General features: G+C 37.8%; 1 protein-coding gene across 1 annotated transcript; it reads left to right on the forward strand.

Annotated features, from left to right (window-relative positions):
* Window positions 1–7,014: 7,014 nt before the first annotated feature.
* On the forward strand, window positions 7,015–7,992 carry LOC123193110. Its single transcript, XM_044605901.1, has one exon. The coding sequence runs from the start codon at window positions 7,015–7,017 to the stop codon at window positions 7,990–7,992; it is 978 nt and encodes a 325-aa protein (XP_044461836.1).
* The last annotated feature ends 4,163 nt before the right edge of the window (window positions 7,993–12,155 follow it).

Here is a 12,155-nt window from a genome sequence, read left to right on the forward strand (position 1 = left end):
AAAGATTTTTGGAATGAAGAATATTCAAAAAAATCCTAAAAGATTTCAAGAAAAGATTTCTAAAGATTCAAGAATTGACTCATTTAAACTCCTTCCTTAATTGGCCGAAATTATAATAGTCTTTATTTAGTTAGGATTTATTTTAGTTGTCTTTCCTTAAATTCTTCCTACCTTATAAGGTTAGGAGAATATTTATTTTTTTGTGTTGCCTAATTAGTAGTTAATTGGTAGCTAAATAATCTATATTTGCCAAATACAATTAGGAGTGTTTTAGGGAGTTATTTTGTTTCCTTTCCACCAAGCTTTAGTTGCCTTATACTTGTTGGAAAGAGTTTTGTGTCTCTATAAATAAGTGTATTTGGCAGCCTTAGAAAAAATATCATTATTAGTTTTGTTATCCAAGTTTACAATTTAATCAAAGGAAAGGAATTTTTTTTTTTACTTTGTTCTTTGAAAACTATACAAGATCTTATATTGTTTTCTAATTCTATCTTGTCATATCAACTGCAAGGCTTATTATGATCTTTAAAATTGTGTGACATACATCTTTTAATAACTAAGGTTCTTGTTTCTTTATAAACAAAGGGTCTTAGTTCCATCTATTACTTTTACCATTACTTTGAATGATCTTGGGCAACGAATCAAAATTGGATATTGGGTTCTACTTTTGATATAGGTGGGGTTCGTATCAGTTTGGTACCAGAGCCAAACTTCAAGGTTTGGTATATCTATCCTTATGTGGTCAATTGCTTTCTTTGCGCCTTAAAATTTCTTCAAATTCCAAATTTGTGTTTTTGGTGTTCAAAGGGTTTGAAGTCATCAAAGCAACCCTTAGTGTTTATCTTCCTTGTGTCCGCATCTATTATAAAAAAAAAAAAAGAGAAAAAAAATTGTGCACGAATACAATTGGGACAACCCAAAGTTCCTAACTTGATTTGAATCTTATGATTGTGAGTTGAATTCTTGTTTCCACATCCTCATAAAAAGATATATATATATTTGTTAAGATTCTGTTTGGTGGAATCATTCAAAGTTCTTGAGTTAGTTCTTTAGTAGTTATTTTCTGTTGCTAACGTTTTTTCTTGTTCCTTATAGCCTTAAATTGGGTTTTCATTATTCTTTAGTCAAGTTTTGTTCACTTGCTTAATTTCTTATTTTTCTTGGAATGGTGTGTTACTTCGAATTTTAAAGGTTCAATTTAAGTTTGCGTTGATATTGGTGAGTAGTTGGAAACAATATATAGAGGACTGTATTAGTTCTATAAGAACTGAGTTTAAGGAAATTGAGAGATAAAAGCCTAGTCATGCGCTCATTAGAGGGGAAAATCCTAAAATCGAGTGAAATACAAGCGTGAGTGCCATCAATTGAGAGTTAAATATGTGAGGGAGCGTTTTGTGAGATTCTTTCTATTTCCATTCTAACTTTGATTTGTAGGTTCTGAACCACGTCTCAAGAAGGGGAAGGAGTACTCGATCTAAAACTTTTCATGAAGTCCATGCAACAAATGATGGAAAGGATGAAACTAGACATGGCATCCAAAATTGGAGATGTGGTGGACCGAATTGACAAGTTGGAGTCAAGCCATCATGGGGAGCAAAGTACAAACACTTTTAGAACCCGCGGGAGACATAAACAAGACGATGATGATTAGACATCCAATTCGGGAAGGAATGGGCGTACCAAGGTAGATGGCAACTTGGGAAGCATATAGATGAAAATTCCAAGCTTCCAAGGAAAGAGTGACACCGAGGCATACTTGGAGTGGGAGAAAAAGATGGAATTCATCTTCGAATGTCATAAATACTCTGAAGAAAAGAAAGTAAAGTTAGTCGTTGTAGAGTTCACTGATTATGCACTTGTTTGGTGGGACCAATTGGTGACTAGTAGAAGGAGGAACCGTGAACAACCAATTCCATTAGAACAGATAAGAGAGGCGTGAATGGGAACTTGACTTATACATTCTCGTAGTATACTGCATCCGCCAGCCGAACAAGTAAGGCCAAAGCCAAATGCCGACCTAAGAAAGACGCTTGCGGGAGAGTTTCTAGTTTCCCAACAGGTCCAAGTAGTGAAAGCATGGAAAGAGCGATTGACTGATGGCAGCAATCTGGGTGAGTAGGACCGGGGCCAGTGACTCCTTGCTATGATCAACCTATAATGGGGACTTTGCTGCTAAATCCCTTTTTTTTTGTTCTCGCTCTACCGTAATTAGCATAATCTCCTACCAAAGACAAGGAGAGTCCTTCAAATCATCTTTGATCGCTCATGATCCCTTCCTCTGTGAATTCTCTTACTATATCCGAAATGAAGACCATCATGCGCAAGCGTTTTGTTTGATCACACTACTATAGAGAATTGTACAAAAAACTCCAAAATCTGGTACAAGGCTCTAAGAGTGTTGAAGAATATTATCAAGCAATGGAGGTTGCCATGATTAGAGCAAATATTGAAGAGGACCATGAGGCACCAGGTTTTTGCATGGATTGAATAGAAACATAGCCGACTTAGTGGAGTTACATCACTATGTCGACATGGAAGATATGTTGCATATGGCCATCAAGATTGAAGGGCAATTGAAGTCTAAAGGTACAAAGAGCAATTCAGTTGTTTCTAGCACATCATGGAGGTCGAATTGGAAGGGTGAAGAAAAGACCTTCAATAAGCCAAAGTTTGAAAATAATAAAGGTGCAAAGGAAGGGGGGAATGCCAAGGGTAAGGAAAAGAATGAAAATCAAACCAAGAAAACACGTGAAGTACAATGCTTTAAGTGTTTGGGTTATGGACATATCTTCTCAAATTGTCCAAACAAGCGTACTATGACCATAAGAGGTGGAGAAGTGGTAAGTGAAAGAAAGGATGATGATGACTTGGAGATGCCCGAGCTTGAGGATGCAAGTGAAGATGAGACTTTGCAAAGTCCTACGTATGGAGAATTACTAGTTGCAAGGCGAGTCATGAATTTGCAAGCCAAGATGGAGGATGAGGTGCAACATGAGAACATCTTCCACACTAGATGTAAAGTGCAAGATAAGGTATGTTGTTTGATTATTGATAGGGGGAGTTGTAGGGTAGTTGCACTAATGCAGCTAGTACCATGCTAGTTGAAAAATTGCATTTACCTACTTTAAAACAGCCTAGACCATACATGTTACAACGGTTGAATGATTGTGGAGAGGTGAAGGTAAATAAACAAGTAAGGGTGGCATTTTCCATAGGCAAGTATGAAGATGAAGTGTTGTGTGATGTAGTGCCTATGCAAGCAAGTCACATTCTTTTGGGGCGACCTTGGCAATATGACAGAAGGGTTCTTCATAATGGGTTTTCTAATAGATACATTTTTGTAATTAATGATATCCCTATAACCCTTAAACCTTTAACCCCCAAGGAAATGTATGAGGACCAAAAAGTCCTTAGACAAAGAATTAAAGAGTTTGAAAGGGAAAAAAACAATAAAAATAGAAAGAGAGAGTGTGCATGAAAAAGAAAAGGCGCACAAGAAAAAGGGGAGCTGTGAGAAAAGCAATGATAGGTGTGAGTTAAGAGTGGAAAAAGGAGAGTTTAATGAGAGGATGCGTAATGAAAAAAAAAGTGAAGTGCATGCAAAAGGAGATTTGAGTGTAACAAGAGTGGAAAAGCAAGAGAGAAAAGCAAGTTTTTATGCAAAAGGAAAATACGTGAGAAAAGCTTTGCTTTTAAAGCAATCTATTCTTATGCTTGTTTATAAAGAATCTTGTTTTAACACTAATGACCTTGACCCTTCTTTGCCTAGTTCTTTTGTGTCTCTTTTGCAAGATTTTCAAGATGTGTTTCCCGAAGAAATCCCTAGTGGTTTACCACCAATTAGAGGGATTGAACATCAAATTGATCTCATACCCGGCTCTACAATTCCAAACAGACCCGCATATAGGTGTAATCCTGAGGATGCCAAAGAGTTGCAAAAGCAAGTTGAAGAACTTTTGGGCAAAGGCTACATTAGAGAAAGCATGAGCCCATGTGCCGTATCCATTCTACCTGTACCCAAAGAGGATGGCACTTGGTGAATGTGTGTTGATTGTCATGCCGTCAACAAGATAATGGTAAAGTATCGTCATCCTATTCCTAGGTTAGATGATATGCTTAATGAGTTGCATGGGGCTATTATATTCTCTAAAATTGATTTGAAAAGTGGTTATTATCAAATTCGCATGAAGGAGGGAGATGAGTGGAAAACTGCATTTAAGACAAAATATGGTTTGTATGAGTGGTTAGTCATGCCATTTGGTTTAACTAATGCACCTAGCACATTCATGAGATTAATGAACCACATTTTGCGTCCTTTTATTGGAAAGTTTGTGGTTGTCTACTTTGATGATATACTCATTTATAGCAAATCTTTTAAAGAACATATTGAGCATGTGCGCATGGTTTTGGAAGTATTGCGTAAAGAGTCTTTGTTTGCTAACCTCAAAAAGTGTAATTTTTGCACAAATAAGCTTGTTTTCTTAGGCTTTGTTGTTAGTGCAAAAGGAATTGAGGTAGATGAACCTAGAAAGTTAAGCATCTAGAGTGAGAAAATGCTCTCCCTTCTCTCTATAATCCCATTCCTTTCTTTTCAACTATCTCCTCCCACCGTCAACCTTCCCCTTGGTTGGTGGCCCTTCCGGCACCAATCTCCAATCCGGAGACTCCTTTGGTCGCCGGTTTTCTCCCACCCATGACAGCTTTTCTTTTTGTTTTCTCTATTTCGGTCATCTTTTCATGTGTCTAGTTTTAGTTTTATTTTAGTTGTGTAAACGTTGCCTTATTCCCTTTCTCTCCTCTCTTCTTCTCTTTGTTATGGTGTTTATCTTATTACCTTGTTCTCTCATTTTCCAATTTGCATTTCTCCGGTGACAACTTGTTCCTCCTTCTACCTTCTTCCTTGGTGATTCTCATAAACTTCCCCTCAAATTTCAAATTTCCACCTTTTTTTTTTATCTATTTTCGTTCTTTCCCTTTTGGTGTATGCAGTAGACTCCATTTATTCTTCCAAAGCTGTTTCTTTCCATTTTTGGTATTACATAGTCTGCTGTGCATTGCTTTTCTGTGAAATTTAGACTGTTGTGCCTTGCATAGGCTGTTTTCTTCCTTTTTTTGGCAAATCCTTTTGAAAGAAGATATGTCAAATAAGGAAACATCTTTGCCAACTTGCATTACTTCTTGCATGAAACACCATGATAACCTTTCTCTCTCATCCGTTTTTGCTAAAGGTAATGCATCAAATGCTTCCAAAGATGAGTCTTGCAAAGAAGTGATCTCTCCTGTATCATCCTCCTCCAAGACACCGGAAGGGTCCTTTCTGATGACCACTTCATCAGAACCAACAGCTAAAGGCAAACGCTCTTGGAACAATTTATTTAAGGAGAAACAATCATCAAACCAAAAGCTAGAATTCTTTCCTCCTATGGAAAACCTTGCTGGAAGAAAATACTCTATTTCCCTTCCTCCTGAAGTTGCGAATGAAGGTGCAAAAAGATGGGAGAAGTGTGCCATTGGTTTCTTCATGGGTAGAAGAATGTCTTTTCTTCTTGTCAAAAGGTATGCAATCCGTCATTGGTCTAACTATGGGCTTGCTGATATTATATCCACCAGAATGGGAGTTTATCTTCTAAAATTCCAAGATGTAGAGGGTATGATGAAAGTCTTGGAAGAGGAGAGACATGGATGATTGAAGGACAACCTCTTTTTGTTAGGGGATTGGAAAAAAACCTCTCAATGGTGGTGGAAAACATTAAGAAAATAACAGTGTGGGTAAAATTCTATAGAATCCCATTGGAATTTTGGAGTTTGAAGGGTTTTAGCCATATTGCTATTGTTCTAGGTCGCCCTCTCTATGTGGATTCAATCACGGAGGAAGGGAGTAGATTGGAGTATGCACGTATTTGTGTGGAGATCAGCGTCAACCATGATTTCCCAGAAAAATTGGAGCTTGTACTACCAACTAAGGAAAAGGTTGCAATTCGATTAGAGTATGCATGGAAACCATTAAAATGCAACTTGTGCAATATGTTTGGTCATGGGAATGAAGAGTGTAAAAGGAGAGTGGAAAAAGGTGAGACTGAAAAGGGCAAATTTAGCATGTATAAAGGAAAAAAGGAGACTAGTAAGGAGAAAGCTACAGGCGCAAAGGTAGGGATGACAAATTATGGTACTCACCAAACTATAGACACAAACAATGGGAATGGGAGAGCAAACTTAGAGACCCAAAGGAGAAAGCTTGTGATTGGAAAGGAGAACCATGACAATAGTATAGGGGCATTGAATAATAACAAATTTGCAGCCTTAGCCACCAATGAAACTAGTGAAATCAAGGTTACTCAAAATGAAGGGAAGGTTATCATTTTAGATGAGACACATGAGAAATTAGTCTCATCTAATTTATTGGACTCAACTCATGGTGCATCTTCATCCAACACCATGATATCAAATGTGGCCGAACCTTCAAATTTGGAGCAGGGGGAGGAGCATCTTTCAAAGGATGGCAGCTTCGGATCATGAACTTTGTGAATCTCCAGCAATAAATCACTTTGGAGGCAAAATCAAGGTTGATGAGGTGGATTTCCTAAAGGAGAAGGGTGACATTCTAAGCAAATCTCAGCGGAGGAGATTGGTGAAGCAAAGGAGGAACTCTTCCCCCATTAATCTTCCTAAATGACCAATATAGCATGCTGGAACATTAGGGGCTTAAACGCTCCTATCAAACAAAAGGAGGTTAGTAGATTTATTTTGAAAAATAAGATTGATATCATGGCGATTCTTGAAACAAAAGTACATAGTACTAATGTTAATAGAGTATGCTCTAGTATTTGGGAAGGTTGGGAATATTGTAGTAATGTGAGGGATGATTCTAGAGGCAGAATTTGGATTGGCTAGAATAAAGCTACTATTAGACTCAATGTTATTTCGGATGATACCCAATACGTGCATTGTGATGTAAAGCTTGTGAAGGAAAATACAAACATTGGCTTGACAATAATCTATGGCAGCAATAATCCCATGGAGAGGAAAGTTCTTTGGCATAGTCTTATAAATAAATCCCATATGATGCAAAACTCCCCTTGGATTATATTGGGCGATTTTAATGCTATAAAACACCCTCAAGAAAAGGTTGGTGGGGCAACTTGGGGTAATTACTACTGTGATGACCTTAGAAATTGCATGAGGGATGCTGAATTGGATGACCTAAGATTCATGGGTCATCTCCTAACTTGGAGCAATTGTAGTGAAGGTGAGAGAAGGATTGCATGCAAATTAGATAGGGCTCTTATTAATGATTATTGGAAGGATATATTCCCAAATGCTATGGCTCATTTCCTCAACCCCTCTATATCCGATCACTCTTCTTGCATGGTAAGAATGGGAACCATAAAAGACTGTAGAAAAGTTCCTTTTAAGTTCTTTAATATGTGGACACACCATGAAAACTTTCTTGACATTGTTGCTGAAGTTTGGAACCAAGAAGCTCAAGGCAGCCCCGTGTTCAAGGTGATAAGCAAACTCAAAAAGCTGAAAGTTGAGTTAAAAAAGTTCAATAAGGAGTCTTTTGGCCACATATCCGAAAGAGTATTAGAAGCTATAAGGCAACTTGAAAACATCCAAGAGCCTCTCCGGATAAACCTTTTGGATGAGGAACTTGCTCGAGCGGAAAAATTTAGTTTAGAATCCTATAGATCCCTCTTATTAGCTGAGGAATCCTTAGCTAGACAAAAATCAAAAGTTCATTGGCTAAAAGAGGGTGATCAAAATACAAAGTTCTTCTTCAAGAGCATCAAAGATAGAAGGAATAGGAACTCCATCTATGGGATCCAAAGGGAGAATGGATCTCTTGTACACAACATGGAGGAGGTCAAGGAGGAATTTGTGGAACACTTCAAATCTGTCCTTAATGGAAATGAGCATTCTAATGTGGATCTTGAGAAGCTCAAAAAGTTATCAAATTCCGGCTTGGATGTGAGGAAAAGGATATGCTCATAAGAGAAATTTTAGCGGAGGAGATCAAGGAAACCATTTTTGCCATGGATAATAACAAAGCCCCAGGTCCGGATGGATATCGTGCATGTTTCTTCAAGGCAGCATAGAACATAATTGGTGATGATGTTGTAAAGGCCATCAAGAACTTCTTCAAAACGGGCCATCTTTTAAAAGAGGTAAATTGCACCATTCTTGCTCTTGTTCCAAAGGTTACTAACCCTTCTTTTTGCAAGGATTTCAAGCCTATTGCTTGTTGCAATACTTTGTACAAATGCATCACCAAAATCATGGCAAACCGCCTCAAAGTCATTCTTCTGCAGTTCATCAACAAAGCTCAAGGTGCCTTTGTAGGAGGCCGTAGTATTGGTGAAAACATCCTATTATGCCAAGAGCTTATGCATAGCTACCAAAAGAACACTCATGAAAAGAAATGTGCCATAAAGATTGATATCATGAAAGCTTATGACACCTTGAATTGGGATTTTTTGCTTGTTGTCCTTAAGTCCATTGATATGCCGCAAAAATTCATTACTTGGACAAGGGCTCACTAGTCCTATGTATTCGGTGGGCCTAAATGATGAACTTGTTGGCTTCTTCAAGAGCACTAGAGGTTTAAGGCAAGGGGATCCTCTTTCTCCACATCTTTTTGTCATTGCCATTGAGGTGCTCTCTTGCATGCTTAGTGAATTAAAGGAGAATGCTTGTTTTAGCCATCATTGGAAGTGCAAGAAAAATAATATCACACACTTGTGTTTTGCCGATGACCTCATGATTTTTTGTAGGGCTGATGTGGATTCCATATCTCTAATGAAGGAGATATTAGATTGCTTCCATTCATGGTCCAGACTTAGAACAAATCTGTCCAAGAGCAATATTTATCTTTTCGGAGTCAATAATTCTGAAGCGGAGCACCTTAAATCCATCCTTGGCATTGAGCTTGGCATTCTTCCTTTTAAATACCTTGGTGTACCTATGATATCCTCAAAACTAAAGGTTGATGATTGCAAACCCCTCATTGATAAGATTGTGGCTAGGATCTCTTCTTGGAAAAGTAAGTTCCTCTCTTATGCTGGAAAACTTATTCTCATCAAGGCTATTCTTTTTAGCATCCAAGTATATTGGTCATCAACATTTATACTTCCAGCAAAAGTACACAAGGAAATTGATGGCTACCTTAGAAATTTCCTTTGGAGTGGAGACATAACCTGTAGCAAGAAGGCAAAGGTTGCTTGGGATGAGATTTGTCTTCCAAAAGAAGAAGGAGGATTGGGTATTATGAAAAGTAAATCGTGGAACAAGGCCACAATGATGAAGCATATATGGAAACTCCTTCAAAAAGCTGGTACCTCTTTATGGGCTGATTGGATCAATGATAATCGGCTTAGAAATAAGAGTTTTTGGGAGGTTAAACCAAATGGCAGTTGTTCTTGGGTTTGGACGAAATTGCTATTGCTTAGGAAAAGCATTAAAGGAAAAATCCAGAAAATTGTGGGAAATGGGCAGAATACTCATCTTTGGCATGACAATTGGCACCCTTTAGGACCCCTTATTGACAAATATGGTCCTAGGGTGGTTTATGACTCAAGGCTACCATTGCATTGCAAAGTAAAGGAGGTGATTGAGGAGGAAGCATGGAAATGGCCTTTGACGAATTCTACAGCCCTCTTGGAAATCAAAAACACCGTTATTCCAGCCCCCTCCTATGGTGAAGATATCCTATGGTGGAAACCAAGCTCAAATGGTCAATTCTCCATCAATTCAGCTTGGAACAACATAAGGGAGGCCAAAGCTAAGGTTCCGTGGTATAATATCATTTGGTTCAAAAGACACTTCCCTAGGCACTCATTCATTGCATGGATGGGTATTAAGGGTGGTATGAAAACCAAGGATAAGCTACATAACCTCGACATCATTCCAAACAATGTGTGTGGACTTTGCAATTTGGCTCCGGAAAGCATGGATCATCTATTCTTTCAATGCTCCTATTCTGCCTCCATTTGGAATAATATGCTCATCTTTGCCATTTAGATAATCACCCCCCCCCCCCCCCCCAACAATGGGGCACTTTTTTTCCTTTTTATGCAAATAAATGGAAGGGTGATACTCTTCTCCACATCATTTGCAAGCTATGTTTTAGAGCCACTATATACCACATTTGGTGTGAATGAAAACATGTTCTCTTTGGGAGGGGCAAATCTCCGGAAGATAGGATTATTGCCACCATCAAGGATTATGTGAGGGCTAGAACGTCATCCTTATCAAACATACCAAGCTTATTCATAAATGACTCCATCGTATTGATATGGGATTTGCCAAGATCAATATTCCGTTAGTTTTTCTTTTGAGTGTCGAATGTTGTATGTATTGTGTCCTTTGTGATTCTTGTAACTAGCTTTACTTGTGAGATTTCTTTGTATGGAGTCTTACTTCAGTTTGTTTGCTTTGCATTGGTCCTTTGAGATTGTTTCCTTCTAGTGATTTTTGTTTTGTGTTGTAGCTTTGGTGCTCTATGTTCCATTTGAGTTTTGGCATAATCTAGGGGCTTGTCCTAGGTATGCTTGTGTTAGGTTTAATCTAGGGGTTTTGTCCTAGATAAACCATTTGTATATCTTTTTATCTTTGGTATAAAATCATTACTTACCAAAAAAAAAATTGAGGTGGATGAAGAAAAGGTCAAGGCAATCAAGGAGTGGCCTACACCTAATAGTGTTGGTGATGTTCAAAGTTTTCAAGGCCTTCCCAGCTTTTATAGGCGATTTGTAAAGGACTTTAGTACTATTGCCACACCATTAACCGAGGTGATCAAGAAGAGTATTGGTTTTAAATAGGGAGATGCACAAGAACGAGCATTTAATATGCTCAAGGATAAGTTGATTTTTGCTCCTTTACTTGCTCTTCCTAATTTCTCTAAAACTTTTGAGATTGAATGTGATGCTTCAGGTTTGGGAATTAGAGTCGTTTTAATGCAAGATGGATGAACAGTTTATTTTAGTGAGAAGTTGAATGGTGCAAGCTTGAAGTATCCAACTTATGACAAGGAGATGTACACTTTAGTTTGAGCTTTGGAAACTTGGCAACATTATTTATGGCCTAAAGAGTTTGTGATACACACTGATCATGAATCTTTGAAGCATTTGAAAGGACAAAACAAGCTTAACAAGCGACATGCCAAGTGGAGTGAATTCATTTTGAGCCATTTCTTTACGTCATCAAATATAAGCAAGGTAAAGAAAATATAGTGGCCGACGCACTTGCAGGAAGGTATGTTCTACTTGATTCTTTAGATGCCAAATTGCTAGGATTTGAATACATCAAAGAGTTGTATACGAATGATAGTGATTTTAGTAATGTTTATCATGCACGTGAGAAAGTTGATTTTGAAAAGTTTTATAAGCATGATGGGTACTTGTTTAAGGACAATAGGTTTTGTGTACCTATTTGTTCCATGCGTGAGTTGCTTGTATGTGAAACACATGAGGATGGCTTGATGGGTCAATTTGGTGTAACTAAGACTTTGGATGTTTTACATCATCACTTTTATTGGCCTAACATGAAAAAGGATGCTGCAAGAATTTGTGATAAGTGTATTGTGTGCAGATAGGCTAAGTCTAAGTTAAAACCACATGGTTTGTATATGCCTCTACCCATACCTAGTTCACCTTGGATTGATATCTCCATGGATTTTGTGCTTAGTTTACCTAGGACTAGGCGTAGGCATGATTCAATATATGTTGTTGTGGATAGGTTTTCTAAGATGGCTCACTTCATAGCATGTAATAAAACTAATGATGCGCAACATATTGCCAACTCGTTCTTTAACGAAATTGTGCATTTACATGGTATGCCTAAAACAATCGTGAGTGATAGAGATGCTAAGTTTTTAAGTTACTTTTGGAAAACCTTGTGGGGTAAATTGGGTAGTAAACTCTTGTTTTCGACCACCTGTCATGCACAAACTGATGGGCAAACTGAAGTCGTTAATAGAAATTTGTCTCAATTACTTAGAACAATGGTTAGGCGTAATTTGAAGTCTTGGGAAGATTGCTTGCCACATATTGAGTTTGCTTATAATCGTAGTGTACATTCTTCTACTAATTTCTACCCATTTGAAATTGTTTATGATTTTATTCCATTGAGTCCTCTAGATTTAATTCATTTACCAATGA

The sequence above is a fragment of the Mangifera indica genome, chromosome 12 (genome assembly GCF_011075055.1).
Source record: "Mangifera indica cultivar Alphonso chromosome 12, CATAS_Mindica_2.1, whole genome shotgun sequence".
In the NCBI taxonomy this organism is placed as follows: domain Eukaryota; kingdom Viridiplantae; phylum Streptophyta; class Magnoliopsida; order Sapindales; family Anacardiaceae; genus Mangifera; species Mangifera indica.